The sequence below is a fragment of the Tenrec ecaudatus genome, chromosome 16 (assembly GCF_050624435.1).
Source record: "Tenrec ecaudatus isolate mTenEca1 chromosome 16, mTenEca1.hap1, whole genome shotgun sequence".
Taxonomy (NCBI): Eukaryota; Metazoa; Chordata; class Mammalia; order Afrosoricida; family Tenrecidae; genus Tenrec; species Tenrec ecaudatus.
In genome coordinates this window covers 1,369,685-1,393,135 of record NC_134545.1, presented here as the reverse complement: position 1 = coordinate 1,393,135, position 23,451 = coordinate 1,369,685, and the positions used below count along the sequence as shown (strand labels likewise).

General features: G+C 57.3%; 1 protein-coding gene across 7 annotated transcripts in view; it reads right to left on the bottom strand.

Moving 5' to 3' along the window:
• RIMBP2 (RIMS binding protein 2) overlaps positions 1 to 23,451 on the bottom strand; it is a 103,710-nt gene that overhangs the window by 16,118 nt on the left and 64,141 nt on the right. For all 7 annotated transcript variants that reach the window (XM_075533786.1, XM_075533789.1, XM_075533790.1 and 4 more), the window contains 10 exons: positions 22,198 to 22,248; positions 18,110 to 18,287; positions 17,543 to 17,679; positions 16,926 to 17,002; positions 16,190 to 16,299; positions 14,716 to 15,528; positions 6,849 to 7,000; positions 5,997 to 6,431; positions 4,613 to 4,750; positions 1,558 to 1,716 (listed from right to left, as the gene is read on the bottom strand). In XM_075533786.1, coding sequence (XP_075389901.1) covers positions 1,558 to 1,716; positions 4,613 to 4,750; positions 5,997 to 6,431; positions 6,849 to 7,000; positions 14,716 to 15,528; positions 16,190 to 16,299; positions 16,926 to 17,002; positions 17,543 to 17,679; positions 18,110 to 18,287; positions 22,198 to 22,248 — 2,250 coding nt within the window. The remainder of the gene's footprint in view (positions 1 to 1,557; positions 1,717 to 4,612; positions 4,751 to 5,996; positions 6,432 to 6,848; positions 7,001 to 14,715; positions 15,529 to 16,189; positions 16,300 to 16,925; positions 17,003 to 17,542; positions 17,680 to 18,109; positions 18,288 to 22,197; positions 22,249 to 23,451) is intronic.

Sequence of the window (23,451 nt, the reverse complement as noted above, 5' to 3'; positions counted from 1 at the left end):
GCATGTGACAAGGCGGGTGTGGGGCGGACCGCGCAGGGGACCCAGCAAAAGTGGGGTTCGAGGGAAGGAGAGAGAACACAGAATTAGTGTTGGAGGAGCCTGGGGCTGGAAGCAAGCGTCCTGGAGGGGAAACAGGCTGCCAGGAGGACCACGTGCTGGGGTCGTGAGGGAGGGGAGGGAGCAGGAGGCTGGCTGGCTGGCAACAGATGGGAGGGGTCTCATCGCCACCACCGGGCTGGGCGGGTCTGCTGCCTACTTAGCCCCCTCCTCAGGTGCCCCTGGCCTCCAAGGGGCTTCAGGCAGACTGTGTCCCTCTGTCAGCTGTCCGTTGCCTGGCACACAGTGCGCCCCTCAGTCCTTCCTCTGAAAGGCTCCTGGAAACTGCCTCCCCCTGAAGGAACTTTGTGGGTCTCCATTTCTCCAGTCAGGCCCCAGGCATGTGGATCCCTTGACCACAGCCCACCTTGGACTGGCCTGTGCCCGGTGAGGACAGGGTCCCTGCCTACCTCTCACCAGGGGATGCTGGGGGGGGGAGGGGTGCACAGGGCACTGCTCCATACCATGGTGAAGAGCCCCGGGAAGAAGGAATGGCCTGATGAGGGGCAGGATAGAGAGCCGAACCCCCGCACAAGTGTAAACACCGCCTAACTCCAGCTGCCCCTGCCAGGGGGGTGGGGGGTGCTGCACCAGGGGCAGCATGGGCACCCTGGGAGCCGGGCTTCGTGAGGGTCAAAAGGTGTCTGAGATGAGCTTGGCTGAGTGCCCACTTCTCAGGGTGCTTCCCCAACCCTGAGATGGAGCGGGGGCGTCAGGTAGCTCTGCTCTGTCTCCCCACCCCCCCATCCCCCCTCCGCCCCACTGGAAAGAGATGTATTGTGGGGGGCCTTAGAACCAGGCCTCCACCATTGTTCCTCTCAACACTACATGTCCAGGCAGCTCTTGGCGGGGGTGCAGCCTGGGAACTGTGGAGACCTCTGCTCCAGGGAGTCCCAGAGCCAGCGGTAGAGCTGACACATTACAGATCTGAGGAGGGCTGGGGTCTGGTGATGGGGGGCTGCCCAGACAAGGGGGCTTTGCTGAGATGAGGAGTTCATCCATGTGTGGCACTGGGGAACAGTGGGCATAGGACAATGCTCTGTCCACCATCCGAAAGACCTGCTGTGTCCTCTGTCCCTGAGGAATGTCCCTGCCAGCCCACAGAGTCAGGCCCTGGTAGAAGGGGCTGCTGGTCCCAGTCGGCCTGCCCCTGTGTGAACCACCAGCCTCGCTGTCTTGTCCCACCTGGTCCCACCCTCCTGTGCGGGCACGGAAGTCGAGGCGTACAGCTGCCTGTGCTCTGTCCCTTCCCATTCCTGGTCCAGTGCCGGTGCCCCTGGAGCTACCAGTGGGTTCCCCCAAACTCCTCCACCCAGATCTTTCAGCCAATTCAGTTGGGAGAGAAAAGCTAATCCAAGTCGTCAGGCCTCTGGCTGCAGGAAGAAGCCCCTCTGGGAAGCCTGAGCAGGACAAGGACTGAGACAGAGCCACTTGAGGCTGGCCTGCACCCCAGCCACTGACCTTGAGGGCGTTGTGGGACGTCCCGCTGGGCCGCCTCCGTCCCCCATCCTCCAGCTGCATTTCCGAGTACAGCTCCTCCTCGTCCTCCTCCATGATGTCTGAGAGGTCGGAGCCCCGGCTGCTGTCCGTGTGGTATTCTTCCCCGTGGCAACAGTGGGGCTGAGGCCGAGAGAGGGGTGCTGACTCAGAAGCACACTAGGGGCTGGCCCCGCCCCACCGCCTTTCCTCCTCTGCTCTCTAGTGGCCTCAAACACTGGGAGCTATGCTCAGTGGGCACTGCCTGATCACCCGTTTCCACCATGGCCCCTGTCCCAGTCACACAGCGAGTGGAGCTGGTAAAGGATGGGACAGGCACCCAGGTAGGCAGTGCTACTCCTCTGGGTCCAAGCCACCTGTGGAGTGGGGTAAACTCAGATGGTGGTCGGGGCAGGGGGCAGTGAGCGCATGGCTCACAGACACCAAGCAGGAAGGTGGGGTTGGGGGTGGGGGGGCAGCACAGGCTTTACAGAAAAGTGACTCAGCATTGAGAGCGCCCATGACAGCCCCGGGCTCTGACGCGCAGGCACGTGCACACACAGCGCTCTGAGGTTGCAGGAGGGCTCCCCTGAGCGCTGTCCCCAGTTAGGGCGTGCCAAGGGGCACGGAATTCCGCAGGGAGCGTGCACTTTCAACACGGCTGCCAGGCTTCACTTACAAGAAAGGGCTCTGTCCTTTGATGGCTCACACATGTTAAGTCAAGGAAAGCCCCAACACGCCAAACTACACACACTAACAAGCTCGGGTCAGCGACTGCAGGCCACACAGTCGAGTGCTGGTGACGGAGAGCCTGCGCTCTCACTGGTGGGTGAGGAGTGTCCTGTGGTACACTTATGAGAAGCATCCTGAAACACACAGACTATGGTATACCCACTCCCAGTCTCACTGGGCTGAGGAGGGAGTGGCGGTGGTGCAGACATTGTCTGGTCAGAAACGGGAGGGGCCTGCGGAGGGCTACATCCTCGGCTTGGACATGAGCTCCAGTCCTGAGGCTTCCAACTAGGCCCGAGTGGAAGGCTTCAGGTGACCAGACAGAAGTCTGGCTGGTTGTCAGGCCTCCCTCCCCAGCACACGAGGGAGGGCTCCCCCCGAGAGCACCTCTCGCATCCCTCCCAGGGTAGCTGGTCCTCTCCCCTGTAAGCAGCTTCCATCCTGCCTAGAGTCCCAGAGGAAGGGATGGGCGGGTGAAGTGTCTGGCTCTGAGCGACCAGTGAGACTGTGAGGGAATGGAATGGAGACAGTTGGGTTAAGAGGGGACCCCACTCAGAATCCGGGATGTAGCTCATGTCTACTTTCAAAACCTGAGGGAAAGGTCAGTGAGTGCAAAGGTGCACACCGGATGCAGGGCCCCATGGAAAGGGTCCTAAAACAGCTACCGTTGTTTCCACACGTGATCACACGGGTTCTGAGTGTGCAAAACTGCCATCCCCGTGAGTTAGTTTCCCGTGTGTGTGCACATTACATGCACGGGAACATCTGAGTGTATCTCAGCTGTATCTCAGCTCCGTCCAAAGACTCCTTTGCTCACAGGGAGCCTGCCCACCGACCAAGAGGCGCTCTTGAATAGAACGAGGGGTGCACTCTGTGGCTGATCTTTCACCGCTGATGCCACCTGTGTGCCGCGCAGACTCCAAGGAGCCGGGTGGTGTGAAGATCACAGCACCGAGCCTGGAGAAAGGCCTCTGAATGCAGCCTCACTTGCGGAACGTGAGGAGTGGGAGCACTTAATGATGGAGATCAAGGATTGCAGCCTTCAGGATGACAGCAACTCAATGTCAAGAGGACATTCACGTATCCTCACCCCTGACTCGTGAATAAGACCACAGTGCAGATGGGCAGATGAAGAAAAGACAAAGCGTCCATCTTGGGTCTACAACCAAGGTTCACAGAAGCAGCAGGCAAGGCATCAAACTGGAGAATGGGCATCTGCGGGAGACTGCTTTCAAGTGCTGGTGAGAGAGGAGGTCACTTTGAGGATGAAGGCGCTTCTGGCCAAAGCCATGCATGAGAAGGCTGGGCCACGACTGAGGAAGACCGAAGGAGAGTCGACACATCAGAATTATGCTAAATGCAGAGATTTCTGACGGTGCCGTGGACAGTCCGAACAACAGACACACCCATCTGGGGCAAAGCATGCCAGAATGCCCCGGAGAGGCAAGGATGCTGAGATTTCCTCTCAAGTGCTCTGGACAGGTTGTCAGGAGAGACCAGGCCCCAGACAAGGCTGTTGTGCTCGGTAGAGCAGAGGGGCAGTGAAAGAGGACAGCCTTGGGCAGGATGGATCGACACAGTGGCTGCAACAAGGGGCTCAAACATAGCAATGTGAGGACGGCGTGGGCGGGCGGGGGGTGTCTGCGTCACACTGTGTTGAGGGTGGGGGTCGCGATGAGTGGGAACCTAACAGCACCTGCAGCTCTGCCAGAAATCAACCACAAATGCTCCCCTCTGCCCTCTTTCTCTGTGTGTGTGTGTGTGTGTGTGTGTGCGTGTTTAGTGAGACTTTACACGGTGCCAGTTGTGACATTCTGCGTTGAGTAACCCTGAGAAAAGTCAGTACCCTTGTGGCGCTACTCAACAGAAATCTACCTTCCCCACATTAGCAAATCCCCACTTCTGTGTGAACAGCAAAGGCCCGGCCCAAGGAATAAGCATACAGAATCGTACTCCTCTCTGGCCAGCTGGCCGGGGGCACGGAAGGGCTTGGCTGACGGGGCTTCTGGGAAGAATCTTCCTCCAGCTCGAGAGGACAGAGTCCTCTCCCTTTCCCATCACTCTCTGCAAGTGTGGCGGCCACTTTGTAACCAGAGCAGACCAGGAGCCCTGGCCTCTGGGAGCGGCTTCTCCAGCTTCCCTCCCATCAGGCGGGAGTGAGAACAGACAGACAGGATTGCTCCTCAGCGTCCCCATGCCCGTGGGCTCTGGCCCTGGTGTGAGAGAGAACTACTGGGCACCGTTCTCCTCAGTGGTGGGCAGTTAGTGGGATGATGACACTGGCAGCGGAGCCTCAGGTCCAACTCACCGGCTTGCCAAGCTCTGAACCTCTGAGGAAGTCCTCCACGGACGTGCCCCTCCGCTGGAGGTCTGGGGAGCAGTAGCCCTCCTCTTCGCCATGCTGCCCCGGGCTGCTGCGCTCTGGGAGCCCGCTCCTTTTCTCTAACTTGGAATAAAAAGAGACAGGAGCTAAGCAGGGGACACCTCTCTCCCCTCCATCACTGCGCCCACAGCCTCCTCAGAACAGCGGCACCCACAGTATGGGTGAACTGGGTCCACAGCTCGTGCCTGGCCCCTGAGCTCGCTCCATGGCCCCTCTGTGCACCGCCCAGCCTGCCCCAGCTACTAACTCTGCCAGTGAATGTTGTCGTGAGAACCAGGGTCCAGGACTGCATCCTCCCCACCACACCCTGCTTCTGGAGGGGTCCTGGGGGCTCCAGGCGGGGCACCCTCAGCCAGAGGTGTTCCGTTTGTCCCCGTCTACTGAAGACTGAACAAGCTGCTGGTGGAGCAGCACCAGCTGGAGGGCAGCCAGGCAGGGCAGGTGTGCCCTTAGTCACTGGCCTGTCCTGTCAGAACCTACAGGCTGCCCACTGGCTGCAGCTACCTTGGACAGAGGTGCCAGATCCAGATAGGAGACTCGGTGCTGAGCAAGGAGGGGCAGGGATTCACTCAGCCGCAGAACATGGAATCTATGATCTCGAAGCGGGGAGGGGGTTGGAGTGGCTGATAATTAGTGCCAAACCACTTGGTGTCTCAACAGAATAGCCTCCAGTGTCCACGTGCCCCAGGCCATGGCTGTGGTTGCCATGCAAACATGCTGATTCATGTGTATACACACACACTCAGTATACATGTGTACTCAGGCTCACCTGCATACGCATGCACTCACGGACAGATGCACTTAGACCAGGCACATGCAACATGTTCACACCCGTGAGTGCACGTTTCTGTAATGCACAAGTACACTATGTGTGTACACACCCAGCCACGTGGATAAGGGGCTCCAAAAGCCTCCTGGGAAAACACCAGTATCTATTTCTTCACCAAACAACATGTGTGTTTCCAGACATGGCATGCACACACCTCCCTGTGCCAGGCATGCTCATACACCTGTATGTACATGCACACAGCGCATGTATGCTGGCCCACGCGTGCGTGCTCTCAGAACTTGGTGGGGCGTGCCGACTGGTCAGGCTCCCTAATGTGTCTGTGCCCGTGCCCCACCCTACCACCAAGAGCGTTTCGGAGCAGACCCCCAGCTGGGCCTCACGCAAACAGACCAGGCATCACCACTCCATGGGGTCCAGATGACAACTCAGCACCCTGCCTTCTAAGGCCATAGGTGGGACTCTTGGTGGGCTTGGGGCCCCCCTAGCCCCTCACCCTCTTATTTATGAGCCCGGCCTTACCCGGCTGCTCTGGGCCACCCTCTGAGCAGCCTCCCGGGCCATGGCCTTGGCGATGGTGCTGGAGACGGGCGCCCCCTGTGGCTGCGGGAGCAGGCGGCTGGGTGAGGGGGAGCGGCGACCAGGGCCCTGTGGGCTGGGAGGCTCCAGTAGGTGTCCGTGCTCGGGGACCGGCGCCCGGCTGGGGACACCCGAGGGCACATCTTTGGTTTCTTGGGCACGGGCACTTGCAGGTGGCTTCACTGGAGGAGCAGACCTGGGGTGGGGAGTTGGCGGCGGTGGCACCAGGAGGTCCGGGGGGATGGCAGCGGCTAAGGAGTCGACAGACTCGCCCTGGGCCCATAGGGTCCGCACGGTCACTGCCTGGGCCTCCAGGCTACGCAGGCGCACCAGCTCCACGGATGTACTGTCTGCTGTGGGGAAGATGACCTCGGCCACCTGCGTGCAGACAGAGTTGGTCACTCAGAGTAAGGGCAGCCGCTGGTTCAGCAGTCAGAGGGCTTCAGCCTGCAGGCCTGCATGAGTTTGCGCCGAGCAACCCCGGGGTTCTCGCTCTGTTTTGGGTGTGCATGGAACTAAGTCCAACCCAATCGTTCATCAATCTATGGCACTTTGAGTTCACCCAGAGCTGCCTTGTAAGAAAGGTCTGGAGATTGAACCCCACAAAACAGCCCGGGAAACCCTGTGGAGGCCAATATGCTCGGCCCCAGGGGCCCTGGGTGGCAGTGGGCTGAGCAGCAGCTGTTCAGGCCTCTGCGTCATGTCTGGTGGCCCTGGGGTGGGGGCAGGGGGGCCTGGGAGAGTGTAGGGGGCCTGATTCCAAGTGTCGCCTGCCCCCGCCAGAGCAGGACTCACCCTCTGCCCTCGAGCGTACACGCCATAGCCTGCCACGCTGGCGCCGTTGGACAGCCCGGTGGGTGTCAGCACAGGTGGCCTCCAGGACACCTGGACGGTGGTGGCTGTGGCACCGGCCTGCACAATGACGTCCTGGGGGGGAGCCGGAGGGCCTGAAGGGACAGACAGACGGATACCATCATCCTGGGGCTCTGGGAGGTGACAGGGGCAAGTGTCCACGGTGGGGCCAGAAGCAGCCTCTCTTCTCTGGATATAGGACCATCACCGAGATGTCAGAAATGAGGAGTCAGCCCAGCTGACATTGACGCAGAGAAAAGGAGGAGCAGCGGCTGGTGACGGGTTCTGAGTGGCTTTCTCTCAGCATGGGACCACCACCTACCAACCGGATTCACAGAGCACTGCCCACCTGCAGGGGCCACTGCCCAGCGTCTGGGCGGGCACCACAGTAGTTGGTCAGACGGACCCTCCCATCTGCCTGTCTGCCCCGTTGGTTCTGTGCCTCGGCCCCTCACCCACCACCCTCCTCCTTTCTCTCTTCTCTCTCTCTCTCTCTCTCTCTCTCTCTCTCTCGTGCTCGCCCCCCTCCCGCCATCCATGCCTTGTGACCCAGACCTCTGCTGACCCCCTGTCCTGTGGCCCACACACCCTGCTCTCCTCAGGGGTGCCCGGGGCTCAACCCTGCCTTCACTCCGCCAGCTCCAGCCTCTTGTCAAGCAGGGACTGGCACCTCTAGACTCCTGGGGGCAGTCTGCCAGCCAGCTGAGCCCACTCCTCAGGGACTGCCACCTTCCACAGGCTCTGGTCACCTCCTGCCTTTCTCAGGTGACCCTGCAGGACAAGAGCACACCTCTATGAACTCCCAGGTCTGCAGGTGACACACAGGACTCAGGAATACCCCCCGAGGAGCAAGGGCTGCCTGTCTGCAGGGGGTACCAGCCGGGCCTGCTCACTGTGCCCAGGCCCCACTTATGAAAACCGTCAGCAAGCGCCCTCTTTTACCGAAAACCTTTCCCACCCCAAACACCTCCACCACAAGGAGGGCCTTGTCTAAGCCCAGTCACCTCCCACACACAAACCACCCCTAGGGCAGTAGCTGATCACTTGTCTGTGGCTAGGTTGCTGACAGATCAGCGACCAGACCAGCAGGGTCTCCTAGGTGGGAAGGCTTCTGTGGAGCTTCCGGACTAAGAACATATCATGAAGGCGGCAGAGGCTGTCCATTTCTGGGGGCCTGTCCACTGAACATGCCTTTTGAGCAGCATCAGAGGCTCACGCGGTGAGGGGAGACCCCGGGAGTGCCGGAGCCGTCTGCAGTACCTCCCGCGGCTCAGGCGGCACAACTCAAAATGGAAAGAGGCAGCCACAAACATCTACTATGAATTGGAACATGGAATGTGCAAAGTATAAGTCTAGGAAAGTTAGCATGCATCAAAAAAAAAAGATCGCATCCCAAGCGTGAGTGAGTGAAAGTGGACATGGTGGGTTGGGAATGACAAGGTCCAAGGGCAGTGGTGTGCAACGCATCACCAAAAGGAGCACGTCCGGGTCTCCAAGAACAATGCAGCCCATGACAGCGCAGTACCTATAAGGAAGTCCATGTGCACAAGTATTACTCAAAATCACCACCAGCCACAACTGGGGGCGATGAAACTGAAGAATCCATCCTACCAACTTCTTCAGTCTGACGTTGACCAACAAGCTGCTCCGCTTATCACTGGTGAATCAAACGCAAAAGCTGGAAGGAGCAGCAGTTGGACAATACGGCCCGGGTGGCCGAAGCCAAGGTACAGATCATATGACAGCATTTTGCACGACCAACGGCCTCTCACTGTACGGACATTTTTTCAACACCGGGAACAGCAATCTTACACACGGAATACACAATGATCATGTCAGTGAGATGATGGAGAAGTTCAATATCATTAGCCAAAATAAGGCCAACTGGAACTGGCTATCAATAGCTTGTAAGTGAGATTGGAGGTCTGGCTGAGGCTCAAGAAAATGCAAACAAATCCACAAGAGCCAAAACAGGACCTTATCATCAGGAGAGACTAGTCCTTGGAGAAGAGGTCAAGACGAGACCTGAAGGAAAGAGGTAGGTTGATAAAGAGGAAGATCGTCAACCAGATGGACTGATACAGTGGGTGCAACGATGGGCTCAAACACAGCAAAGATTGGGGGGATGCTCAGGACTGGGCAGTGATTTGGTCTGATTGGGAGACAGCACCTGCCAACACCACCAACAAAGCAGTTACTATGATTCTCTGAGGACATGGTGGCCTCCTGTCACACAGACAGTGGAGGGAGGGTGGGGACAAGGACTTACCCTCTGACCTCAGAGCCTACGCTCTTGAGCACGCACTGTCAATTCTCCTCAGAGAGACTCAGATCAGTGAAACACTACTCACCAGGCCCTCAAGCTCCATGTGCTATGCCCACCATGCCCACTGGTGAGCTACACAGAATGGGCCACCAGCCACAGATGGCCACCTAAATGCCAACTCACTCAACTTACACATATCACCTCTTATGCAGGCAAAGGCTGGAGGGCCACGTAAAAGAAAACCCATGATTTTCTCATTGTGCTGTTTATTGGTGAAAAAATATCCAATGCACCAAAGGAGGAGCACATCAGTCCAGGAAGAAACACAACCAGAAGCCCCCTAGGAGTGAGCACGAGGAGATGTGGACTTGCTTGCAGTGGGCACTGTGCTGGGAAAGGCCACATGCTAGAAAAAGGCATGGTTGGTGCAGGGTCCAGGAGGATGGGGTGGCCAGACACAGTGGCCACAACCATGTGCTCAACCAGGCCCACAACCGGAAGCCAGGGCCTGGGGGCACTTCCTGGGTACCCAGGTGGCCACACGTGAGAGTTGCCTAGGAATCAGCTGATAGCAACGATGCGTTTCAATAAAATGTAACGCTCCCGTTTGTCCTCAGCAATCGTATCATGGAGGTGTGCACCCAATGATATGATTTTTTTGTTCTTTGATGCCTGATAACTGATCCCTTTGGCACCTCGTGATCACACAGGCTGGTGTGTTCTTTCATGTGGGCTTCTGAGCTAGATGGTCGCTTGTTTATCTTCAAGCCTTTAAGACCACAGACACTACATCTTTTGATAGCGGGCACCATCAGCTTTCTTCACCACATTTGCTTATTCACCCACTTTGTCTTCAGTGGTTGTGTCAGGAGGGTGAGCATCATAGAATGCCAATTTAAATAATAGAAAGTATTCTTGCATTGAGGGGGTACTTCAGTAGAGGCCCAATGTCCTTCTGCCACCTTAATACTAAACCTATAAATATAGGCACATAGATCTATTTCCCCATCCATATATATATATATATATATATATATATATATATATATATATATATATTTGCATACGTACATGTCTTTGTCTAGAACTCTATAAATGCCCTTTGCCTCCCAGATCTTTCCTCTATTTCCCTTGACTTTCCTCCTGTCCCACTATCATGCTCTGTCCCCACCTGGGTTTCAGCAATACCTCTTCATTACATTACCCTTGATCATGCCCTACCAGGCCTGCCACACTCACCTCACCACCAATTTAGATCACTTGTTGTTCCCTTGTCCCTGGGTTTGTTAACACCACTTCCTTACCATCCCCACCTCCCCCTATCCCATTTCCCCCCCGCAACTGTCAGTCCCGTTGTTTTCCCTCCAGATTGTTCATCCAGCCTATCTTATTTAGACAGACCTGCGGAGATAATAACATGCACAAAAACAAGACAGAGCAAAACCAAACAACAATATACAACAAACCACTGACAAAGAACAAAACACAACAGGAAAGAAAAGCTAATAGTTAGTTCAAGGATCGTTTGTTGGCCTATAGAAGTGTTTTCCAGTCCAGTCTGTTGGGGGCACCACGCCCTGGCCCCAAAGTCCACCTTCAACATTGCCTGGGGACCTTGCCGCTCCCTTCCCTTGCTGTTCCGCTGCACTCCCCCAATGCTTTGTCTCGGTGTGGTGGGATCAGGTCGGGCACAATTCCCACACTGTGTCTCCGGTGCTGTCCCCCGCAGGGCCATGGGTCAGTGAGGGACGTCATATCTCATAGTGGCACTGGCCAGGTGGTCCTCTCTGTGGACTTGGCTGCTCTAATTGGGGTCATTGTCCTCAGGGCCTGGTGGGCTAGGATGTGCTCCACTCTCTCCTACTCCCCCTTCATCTGCTCCCGTATACATAAGCAAATGTGGCGAAGAAAGCTGTTGGTGCCCGGCTATCAAAAGGTATAGCATCTGGGGTCTTAAAGGCTTGAAGGTAAAAAAGTGGCCATCTAGCTCAGAAGCAACAAAGCCCACATGGAAGAACACACCAGCCTGTGCGATCACGAGGTGTTGAAGGGATCAGTTATTAGGTATCATCAGAACAAAAAAAATCTTACCATAGTGAACGAAGGGGGAAGTACAGAGTGGAGACCCAAAGCCCATTTGTCGGCCACTGGAGATCCCCTCACAGAGGGGTCTAGGGGAGGAGATGAGTCAGTCAGGGTGCGATGTAGCACCGATGAAGAATACAGCTTTCCTCCAGTTCCTAAATGCTTCCTCTTCCTCCCCCCCCCCCCCAGCACCCCCGCCCCCTTTCATGATCTGAATTCTATCTTGCCAGTCTGGATAGAGCAGAGGATGTACACTGGTGCATATGGGAGCTGGGGGCACAGGGAATCTAGGGTGGATGATACCTTCAGGACCAGGGGTGTGAGTGGTGCTACTGGGAGGGTAGAGGGAGAGTGGGTTGGAAAGAGGGAACCGATTATAAGGATCTACATGTGACCTCCTCCCTGGGGGGTGGACAACAGAAAAGGGGGTGAAGAGAAACGTCGGACAGGGCAAGATATGACAAAATAATAATTTATACGTCATCAAGGGCTCATGAAGGAGGGGGGAGCAGGTAAGGAAAGGGAAAAAAAGAGGACCTGATGCAGAGGGCTTAAGTGTAGGACAAATGCTTCAAAAATGATTAGGGTAATTATGGGGGGAGGTCAATTGTTCACAGCCTTCCTCCCAGTTGCCAGACTGCAGTAGGCCCCACTCCCGGCTGTAAAAGACACTGGACGCCTGCAGTCATCTATTTGGTTCCAGTACATGGGGTTTATACCCTACCGATAATGGCTCCTATGGAGATCTAGGGAATAGGTCAAAGTTAAGCCGCCCTCCTAAACCTAGGATCCGCCCATCTTGTCACATGTATAACCCCAATCCCTCCCCTTCCTATTGCGTGTATGTCCCTAGAACACCCCCCTCTCATTACTGTATTACCCATAGGACAGCCCCTTCCAGTGACGTATGTCCTCACCTGTAATTAGGGGGCTTGCACGTCCCCAGAGAAGATAAAAGGCCTGGGCTAGCATTAAATCTCTCTCTCTCCCTCCACATGGACCATCGAGTGGGGCTGAGGTAAGCATAATATCATGAATCGTGTCTGACTCCATTTATTTCAATACTTCACTTCTATCTCTCATACTCTCTATAACTTTACTATGATCTTTACTTATTATCGCTGCACAATTGCTTCTACCGGACTTGTAATGATGTGTTTGGGGCTGGCTTCCCCTGACAGGTAATGAATGTGTAGATGTGCTTTACACAATTGATATATGTATGGATTGTGATAAGGGTTGTATGAGCCCCTAATAAAACGTTTTTAAAAAAAGATAGTAATACACTGAGGGGATTGCAATAGGTGAGTTGAACCAGATTGTGTATGAAATGTTTATTTTAAAACTATGATCTACTCTGTTAACCTTTACCTAATTCACAATAAAAAATTACAAAGTAAACAACAAAAAAATGTGAAGCTCGTCATTGCCTCACATGCATGTGCGACCTGTACCGGGAAGAGCCCAGGAGAGCTGATGGCCCTGAGCTGCGCTGCAGGAGAGGGCGGGAGCAGCACAGGCGGCCACAACCCCCACCTGGCCTGTGGCGGAACGGAGAGACTTGTCTCGCATACTCTGGACAAGTTGTCGGGTGAGACCTGTCCCTGGAGAAGGATGTCAGGGCCCTAAAAGAGGAAGGCCCTGAGGAGATGGATGGACACAGGGGCTGCCTCAGGGGACTGCACCGTTGTAAAGGTGATGCAGGACGTGCAGGGTTCCCTTCTGCTGTGCAGAGCACGGGGTCACTATGGGTTGGAACCACGTTGATGGCACCTCACAGCAAAGCTCGGGCCATCTGTCCAGTGCTCAGCAGCCCTGTGTGGCTGTGGCCACCATCCTCATCCATAGTGTGTCCATAACACCATAGCATGTCCATAACCGCAGGACGTTCTATGGACACTAGCATGGAACCCTGGAATACACAGATGGCGTTGGATGGCACACAGTAAGTAGTTCAGGAGTGAATCCTAGGAAATGCTGGCCTGAACCATGCTCTCTTCCCTCACCACTGCCACAGCCTTCCAGCCACTGCGTACACCCAGACCCGACTCCAGGCATTGGAGCCAACCCCAGGGAATGCCCCGTGCTTCCCATCTTCTCCAACCTCAATGTCAGCTCCCCGCAGAATCGTCCCTCATTGGCGCGCTCCCTGGGACTCCCATGCTGAATGTTCTCGGTCCCACCAGCACGGAGCACGAGACCGCACCAGCCAGTTGCCATCTGTCCATCCCACCCCATGCATGTCCCTACTGGAGCCAGGGTGTAGGGGAGGAGCACTGTACTGGGGGCCTTGTGGCTGTGGCCTTGTGGCAGCAGACAGACCGCCAGCCTTCTAGGCCACCAGGCTTCCATTAGCAGTTGAGAACTTGCCCACTGACACAGCCCTGGGCTCCACGAAGACCTCACAGTGGGATCTTCGCCACCACCTCTTTCTCACTGAGGTTCTCGCAGTCGACCAGCAGGAAGCCAGATGGTACCGCCATCTCAAACTTGTGAATTGACCCTTCCTAGGTAGGTCAGGTACCACTCAGGCAAAGAACTACTCAGGGGGTAGGGGTGGGTTGCTCCCCAGGATTCGGCACTTAGTCAGGAGAGACACCCAGCAAGGGTGGGAATCTCCCACAGAAGGACATGGGAAAACCAAGAGAAAAGCAGCGGGGCCCTCAGACAGCCGCTCTCTCACGACTGCCATTGACCCCCACTACTCAGGCGGGCGCTGAGGTTGGAGTGGCCTGTGTGTGTCGGAGTAGAGGGCCCTGCAACAGGCGGTCCTGTGGCAGAGTGGGAAGCCACAGCTCATGTGGGAGCCCAAGCCCCAAATGGGACGAAGGAGGGGCAAGCAGGGGAGCCATGCCATGGTCCGTCTGCCCCGTAGCTGAGGAGCCAGCAGTTGGAGCTGCAGGCATGCCCGGATCCCAAATGCCCACTGTCTGTGGCCTCCAACCAACCAGACATGGAGGGAAGGGCCATTCTGAGGCAGGGGCACCCCATCCTCTGTGCCACCCAGTGAGCGTAGCAGGGGCAGAGGCAGTACTTGGGTGCAATCTTTGTCACCTCCTTGGCTAGAGTTAAGGAAGAGGCTCATCGAGCTGGCTGGACACTGTCCGCTGCCATGGGTTCACACGTGGGGCTGCCGTGGGGACAGTGCAGGACTATTACACATGGGGTCGCTGAGTCAGAACTGATCCGGCAGGGCCAGCAGTGACAACAGCACACCGGACGGGCCTCCTGCTTATTAGCACATGCTTTCAGAGCAGGCCTTTCCACCACGGGATCCCCTACACAGGGACCCCAGCGCTCTCTCAGACACACAGGTGCGCACATGGCCACCAGCTGGGAGAGCCCACTGCACACGGAGTTGAGGGGCTCTCAGCAGCAAGATGGCGATGTGCAGGGTCCCTCTGCTCGCACCTTGGAAGCTAGCCCCCCACACCTGACCCAAGGCCTGGGGAAACCCACCTGCAGGCAGGGTGGAGAACTCAACGAAGGCTTCTCTCTCCTCACGCTGCTCCAGGGGCAGCTGCCATGGCACCTGGTGGGGCTTGGCCAGGACCTTCACCTTGTAGGCCACGTTGGGTCTGAGGTTCAGAAACTGGTACTTGTACCGTGCGGCCTTGACGACGTCGAACTCCTCCTCGTTGAGGAAGATGACGTGGCTGTAGTTACTGTTGGTGGGCAGCCAGGAGAGCTGCGCGGAGACCTGGGTGATGTTGTCCACCCGCAGCTGCGAGGGCGCCACCACCACATCCTGGCCCACCAGCAGCGTGCACTGCAGTTCGTCCGAGCTGCCCCGGCTGGTCACGCACTGCACGGAGATGCGGTAGGTACAGGCGGCCATGTTGAGCTTCTCGATGAGGGCTTTGGTCCTGCTCCCCACCGTGAGGCTGAGCCGCGTCTCCTTGTCCACCAGGATGTTGTAGCTGCTGATGGTACCCCACCCGGGGGGCATGGCCGGGGGGTCCCAGCCCACAATGACACTTTTGGCGAGTTGTTTGATGAGGGTGATTTTTCTGGGATAAGGCACGATGTCTTCTCCAATATCGTCGATGTTCATGTCCAGCGTCCCCGAGCCGTTGTCCGTGATGCCAGGGGCCAGGTGCGTGGGAGAGTGCAGGTCAGGGAGGCCCTCGCCTTCCAAGCCCAAGCCGGAGCAGTTGATGAGATTCTGATCCTGCTCACTCCCCAGGGTGCTCGCCAACCTTGACTCATTGTCCTGGACCAAGTCCACAAAGTTGGAGGGCACCAGACCCCTCTGCCCGTCAAGCAGCTCACCTGTTGGGGACAAAGGCGGTGTGATACCCCAGGGGTCATACCAGGGACTCTGATGTCCCACAGCACACACCACGCTCCTCCTGCATCCGACCATGTGGCAAGGCGTAGTGGGTCTCCTCCCTTGTTGGTGGCCAAAGCCCCTCGCTCAGGGCCACTCCCACAACCTCCTCCCACTTACCGTCAAGCTCATCTGTGTTGTCACCAGCACCCAAACCCCTTCGCCTGGCTAGGGCGGCACCTCCCAAGGGCATAAGCCTTTCGTGCTGCTCACAGCACAGGGCAGAGCCCAAACCCAAGCCTGGCACACGCCCACCACAGGGGCTCGGGAATCGCACTGAACACCACACCGTGGGGTTTGGGGAAATTAAGAAACTGGGCATCTTGCTGTAAGCTGGCCAGGGCTTGACTGTGGAGCAGACTTCTTGTCTGTACATCGGGCTGACGTTGAAGAAAATTAAGATGGGTCCATGAGAGCCAAAAATCCAAACTCAGTCTATCCCGCCTGAACTGCAAGTCCATCTCAAGAGCAGACTGACACACTGAACGGCGATGACCTTAGCCCAGACGGGCTGTGGGCGACATTAAGAACCCACGCACAAAGGACTGGCTGCTCAGCAGGAATTGGAACCAACGTCCCCGCCCCACCAGCCACACCATGCACCTTCATAGAAGCCGTCCTCATCCATGTCCCCGTACACGTAGAGGTACTTCCCTGCCGTGAGCGGCAGCTCAGCCTCCGGGTGTTCATTTGGTCCATCAAAGGGGTTGTAACTGAAGGGAGACACAAAGGCCACGTCTGCACCACACCCCAGGCTGCATGCCGGGCCACTCACCTCGCCCCCATCTCTGGACGTGGCTGACCCACATGGGTGGCTGGCCAGCCCTCTAGATGCTCCAGACATCCAGCTGGTTGCCCCCTCGCCATCAACACCCACAGAGGTACTTCAGGATCTGGGGACAGACTGGTGACGCCCACACACTCACACCTTCTCCAGCAAACACATTTCCACAGAAGGGAAAACCCACCCCCACCACCTCAGCCATGCCTGCTGTCCTAACTGGGGGGGGGGGGTGTGGTGGAGGGGGTGGAGGAAGGCCCCCTCCCCTGCCCTAACTCTAACTCTTGGCAAAGTGCACCCAGCTGCCTGGAGTTGCCTCTAAGCAGTCATGGAGATCCTGTGAGTGTCAGAGAGGAACTGTGCCTATGGGGTTTCTGGTGGAAGATTCCTGGGGAAATCGATGCCATGCCTTTCTTGTGAGGCGCTGAGAGAGCTCGCCATTAGCAGCCCCCGGGAGAGGCCTCCCTCTAAGACCCGGGAGATGCTGGCTTCCTCTGCAGCACCCACCGCCCAAGCGCAGGTGCCAGCACAGTGCAGAGCAGGAGTGGCGCCTCCTACCTGTACCGGGCGACACACAGGTGGACCTTCCCCGAGTATCTCTGCTTTGAGGTATTGGAGTTCTGTTCATTGTCCATCTGCGAGAGACAAAGGGAGGGTTCAGGGTGCAGGCGGCCTCACCCTCTGCCCGAGCCACATGGAAACCCTTGTGGAGAGCAATGAAGGGAGCAAGTGCCACATGTGCACCCTCAGCCAAGGGTCCCGGCGCCCCTGGTATCAGAGCAGGCCCTGCCGCCACTGGGTTTTCAAGGTCACCAGGCCTTTCTCAGAGGCCTCTGGATGGGTTTGACCCTCTGACCTTCAAAGAGCAGTCTCAAGCTCAACTGTGTATTTCCATGTGAGGTCCTAGAAACGACGGGGTCCCCCGACATGGACACTCAGAAAGACAGGTCTTGGGGGAGGGGGGAAAGGGGAGAGCAGGAGGGAGCAGGAGAAGGAGGAGCACAAATAGAGGAAGGGAACAGGGTACAGAGTAAGCCCTCATGTCCACGCCATTCCATGGGTCAGAGCCCATTTCCTTCATGCAGAGGGGCAGCTCCCCCATATCCAAGCCACACCATGGGTTGGGGCATCCCCCCACAGGTGGTCAGGTGGGCGCCATCCAGGGTACGACTCACGTTGGGCTCCAGTCGGCATGTCGGGCCTCCAGGCCTGGCCAGGAAGGCGGGCTTGCGGGTCGGCGGCTGGGGCTTATCCCCAGGGAGCAGGATGTAGTCCTGGATCACAGGGTGGCTTCCCACGATGTTCTGCCGACCTAGCAGGGGTGGTCAGACCAAGATGCTGCCTCTCCAGGCCCCTGCCCACCCCGGTGGGTGGCCACCCACCCCTTGGCTAGAAGCAGGCCCTTACTCTGGCCTTCTGCCAGCACAGCCCAAGCTGCCAGGGCTAGGCTGCACACAGTGTCCAGTCAGGAAGGTCTGTCACAGGGGATTTCGTGGAGCCGCTGGGAGAGAGGTCCCCTCCTCCTGGACTTCACACTGAGGGGAGGCTGCAGCCACTCTGCCACCAGAAGGGGGCATTGTTGTCTGTGAAGGGAGCCTGACACTCAGGGGTGAGGAGACCCTGGACGAGAAGCCACCCTGTCCTGGCTGCTCCTGGGCCGACCCTACAGGGGCCTCTCTCCAGGAAAATGGGATCCCTCCGGGGCTGGAGGTGTCGGCCGGCAACAGCAGGAGGGCACACACCTTTGCCAAGGGTGGCGTTGGCACCGTTGAGGAAGGGGGAGTCCCGGGTAGACACCGGGCTGCGGCCCAGCAGGTCGATGATGCCAGAGTGTAGCCGGAACTTCTCTAGCTCCTGGGACAGCAGGCAGAACTGCTCACTCTGCACCCGGCATCGCACCTCCAGCTCCTGAACCTTGGACTGGGGCAGGGGGTGGAGGGCACAGAGGACACAGGTCAGCCAGAAGCATTTGTGCTGGGAACATCGAATAAAGCCAAGCATCCCCTGTAGCCTGGCCCCCAATGCCAGCACGAGGACTAGCAGAGCCGCCCACTCAGGGCTTCAGCTGGGGAATGAGAAGCCAAGACCCAGAGTAGACCCAAGGATGGCTGACCTGCTCTCAGCCGCAGCACCTTCACATCTGGGGTGCGTCCCTCGCACCACAGAGCCCCCCAGAACACAGCTCTGGGTGGTCCCGGGGTCTCTCTGCCTGCTGGGTGAGTGGATACTGCCCAGACACCTGAGGAGTCCAGAGGCAAAAGCCCTCAGTCCGGGACACGGGAAGAGCCTGCAGGCAGGTGAGCCAGGTTCGGATGCTGTACCCATGGGTTTCCTGCTTCTCTAGGGGCTCAGCCCAGGTGTAGCCTGGGCAGGTGGCAGGTTCGTGCACCAGCCCAGGACACAGGGACATGACAGAGGGCCTTCCCTGCCTCCTCACCCTGCAGCAACAACCTCCTGCCCGGCGTGGGACTCTGGCCATGTGCCTCACCAGCTTTGCTCAGGCCCATCCTCACAGTAGCCCCGTGTGCCAGTGTGGAGCCGAGCTCCAGGGGTCTCTTACCAGGCCCTGGTCTGCGGAGCCGCAGGCCCTGGTCTGCGGAGCCGCAGGCACTGGTGGGAAGCCAAGCACTTGGTCACCTGCAGTCGCAGGGGCTGAAACCAAGCCCAAGCCAGCTGCCACTGGTGGACTGTGCTTCCCTGCGTGCACACGTATCTCAGAACTGAGCCTATAGGCACCGTGCTAACCCCAAGGCCGGGGGTTCCGACCCACCAGCTGCTCTGGGGTTGAAAGATGAGGCTGTCTGCCCCTGAAAAGATGTACAGCCTCAGAACTGACTCAGTGGCTGTGGGTTTGATTTTGAAATTTGCTTTTTTTTTTTGGCGGGGGAGGTGTGGTTTTTTTTTTTAACATAGGTGACCACGCCTACCTTTCAAGACAACTGCCAACTCTTCAGAGTCCCACCCAGACCCAGGTCCACTCTGACTCCCGGCAACCTGTCGGACTGAGGAGATCTAGCTGCCCTGCTGGGTCTCTAAGGCACTACAGGACCAGATGCCTCCTCAACTGCTCCAGGACCACCAATGTCTCCGTTATCAGGTGAGCACTTCAACCATGCCACCAGGGCACCTTTGTCATCTCTCCCGAGGAGCAGCTGGTGGGTTTGTGGTTAGTACCCGCTTCGCCAGTCGGGCTCCTTCTGCACGGATCTGGGCAGGGCTGAGGCAGCACGCGTATGGGAGAATGAAATGCTGTTTATTGCCAGATTCACAGATTTCTAAAGATAACACCCACAAGCTTCAACCTATCATTAATTTCTTCAATTCATTAAAACAAGAAGCCAGCAGCACCCCTTTCAGGAGACTGAATGAATTGGTCTGGCTGCCCATCTCCACTGAGGGGCACAGTACCTACAAACCGGGGTCCCAGGGCAGGCTGGGTACAGAAGGAGCCCCACCTGGTAGCTGGAACAGAGCTTCAGGGACCTTTGAAGCTGGCAGGTGAGAACCGGGGTGTCTATACAGAACCCCAAGAGGAGCTGAGGAGCTGAGTGGGTGTCCAGGGGAACATGGACAGAGCTTATTCTAGCTGGGGGGCAAGCTCAAAGGGATTTGGGAATACACACTTCTAAGTGGCAGTCAGGGACCCCGGTGGAGTAATGGGTTACAGGTTGGTTTAGCAGTTCAATGGGTTAACCTGTGGTTAGCAGTTCAAACCTACCAGCTGCTCTAAGGAGAACCCTAAGATTTACAGCCTTGGAAATTAGAATCACAAGAGTGATTCTCATCTGGCCTCTACGGGTCGCTGTGGGTTGGAATTCACACAGCAGTGAGCCGGGCTTCTGAGTGGCCGTCACCACGCTCTCTAAGGCAAACTGTGCTGCCCCCAAAGCAGGCAGCCGAGGCTGCGGGTAGGAGCAAGGGAGGGGGTATGTGTAGACAATAATGAGGTGCTGAGCATGGTCCCTGTCTGCATGGAGTGCTCAAGGCCAGCAATTAGAATCCCAGAGTGAGAGGCCCGTGGGGTGGACTGGACTCCGTGGGATGGTCGGCAGGAAGACCACTCAGCATCCAAATGCCAGCGCCCCCACCCCTGCCCCCCACACCCACAGCTCTGGACTCCAAATTTGGGCAAGGTTTCCATCCCTAAGTGGCAGACCCCAATGCTCCCTGAAAGTGGGTGGCCCAAACCCACCCGTGTGGCACCATGGGGGAATGGGCTGGTGCCTTGCTGCTGTGATCACTCTTTCTGGGCCTAGGTAGCTGCTCTCTGTAGCCTGGGGAGGGGGGCCGAGTCCATCTCATTTTGGTTTGGGGGAGGCCTTGGTCACTCCAACCTCACAGGTCTAGACATCGAGGGAAGCAGGTCAAAAAACAGGACAGAAGGCACAGCACAGATGCACTGCCAAGCCCAGGGTTTTGGGGAAAAGCACAAAACCCTGTTTTCAGGGAGGACACGGCAGCTTCTGTCCTCTAGGGCCAATGGTCTCTGTTTATAGGCAAACAGAGAGCAGGGACCACTGACACCATGAGACATGCACACAGAGGCCACACGCAACAGGGAGGCCAGGTTCCCATGACCATGGCTGGGCTGGCCCTAACGGTGCCTTTGCCTGTGTTCACTGGAGCCCAGAGGCCTGTCCGCCCTGCAAGGCACGCTCGCCCTTTCAGAGTCTGCTCAGCCTAGTTTCTAGACCATGCTTCTAGAACATCAGTCTGCTCACCCAGCCCTTGGGATCCTGCCCATCAATTGGGGGGCTCCCCCGATGTGTCCTGAGGCAGAACCATCTGACACCCAGTTTGGGCAGAATGGGGGTGAGCAGGCCCAACCTACTGTCCACTAGCATGGTTGTGGGGAGGGGGAGGGGAACAGCACCAACAAACAGGGGGTGGGGGGAGTCCTCGAAGTACCTGCATGCAGTCCAGGGTGTTCTGGATGGGGAAGAGCAAAGCAAGACCATTATGGAGACACTGCCAACCTGCTGGACATGCTCCCGGGGCTGCAGGCTGGGCCCCAGCAGTGAGAGCAGCTAGTGGTGCCAGGCACTGCGCATCCCTGCGTCCCTGTGCATCCCCATGTACCCTGAGTCCCTGTGTCGGCCAACGGGCTAGTTTCCCAGGCAGATAGCCAGGCCGGCTCCCGGCTCCCAGTCTGAGGCTTTTACACGCCAGGAGATCCTCTTGGCCTCAGAACAAGGTCGCTCCTGCTGCTGCATCTACAGCGAGGGCTATCAGGCCTCTGTCCTTGGCAGGTGGACTCCAGGCCTGCCCATGAAATCAGGAGCCCCTGGTCCCATATGATGGATACAGATGGAAGTCCATGAGGTGACCCAAGACTGGGAGGGTGGCATCAGACCAAGTGCTCAAGACACAGCCCTATGTGCTCCTGACCCACCCCCACCCACCAGGTCCACTGGGACTGCTTTTCTCCACTCAAGCCCCAGGAGTGCCTCAGGGAGGTCATTTGCAAAAGAGCCTTGGGCTGAGCTGGTCACTCAGACACCCTTGCTCTAAATCCCTGAGGGTCCCATGCTGACCCCCTGATGCCTTCTTGGGCCAGTGCCCTGCTCCCAGGCCACCAGTGCTGGCAGATACCCACCCACCTCACCCCTTGGGGAGATCATCCCATGAGCCAGCAGGCTTGTGTCCTGCATGGAGACTGCCTTTCCCCGTGGCCCCACCCCCTTGCCCTCCCCCTGAAGAAGCACAGTGACCATGCCCCAGGTCACTGGGAGGCCTTCCTGAGGGACCACACCAGATGCACTCAGAACTGGGACACAGCAGGCACTTAGGGACAGCCCCTTACTCGTGAGGGGTGCAGGGTTCCGCTTACCTCTAACAACCGCACCGCACCTTCATGCTCTTTCTTAGCTTCAACCTGAGCCTGTTGGTGAGAAAGAAGAGGGCACATGCTTACTGGGGGAGGGCCAGGGGGCTGCGTTATCAGGATCGCAGCCCAGAGGCTCTGGGGTGCAGTGTACCGACACTGAGGTGGCCCTGAGCCGAGTCAGCCCTGCAGCAACCACAGATCACTCATTGCATCCCACAGTGGGAGCCCCAAGCACAAGGGTCCATGGATCAGGGGCTCAGACACTAGACCGCCAACCACGAGGTCAACAGTTCCAACCCACCGGCCGCTCTGCTCTCGTAAAGATGACATCTTCAGAAGCCCTAAGGGCAGCCCCCTCTGCCTGCAGAGTGCGGAGTCAGGCCTGAGGAGGCAGCAGCGGGGCAGCAGTTAATGCTCAGCAGGTAACCGAGGGCAAGCTGATGGCTGTGGTGGTTTGAGCTCAGCAGAGGTCAAGACCAGGCTGCCTCGGAAACGCACAGAGGCACCTTGACTCTGTCCCAGGGGGTCACTCTGAGTCAGAATGGACTCCATGGAGTGGGTTTGCTTGGTTTTTGTTTACATCTCATTCAAAGAACCCTGGTGGCTCTGTAGGTTCGGTGTTGGGCTTCTAAGCACAAGGTTGGTAGTTCAAACCCACCAATAGCTCCTCAGGAGAATGCAGAGGCTGGTTGCTCGAGTAAGGATTTACAGCCTTGGAACTCCCAGGGACAGCTCTGTCATGTCCCATGGGAACACTGAGTTTAACTTGATGGCAGTAAGAGAGATGGAGTGGTGGCCTGGATTTCAGTTGGGCTTGATGCTCTTTATAAAATTCAGAGCTTGTGTTCCAATCTAGCAGTGCTCAGATGGGCAGGTGGGACCGGGGTTGGAGGTGCAAATTCTGTGACTCCTGCACTGTGGGAACCCAGACCACAGATTGAGTCTGACAGTGACTATCAGCATTTCAAACCTCTCTGAAAACGCCACAGGAATGGCCAACACCCCACCCCACACCGCTTCAGGAATAAGACATAAATCCACATACTCAACCCCCAAGATCAATGTTCACCCTGAAGCACCTCAACCCTGCCAGACCAGAAGGGCCATGGGTGAAGGGGCTGCCCTCTGAAAATGACTGGGGGCAAAACCATCTCTCCTCAGAAGAAAAGTTACAGATCTCACTAAAGCAATGCCCCCAGCATGGTGACGGCTGGACAGGGCACGTTCCACTGCCCTCTTGGTAGAGGACCCCGATCG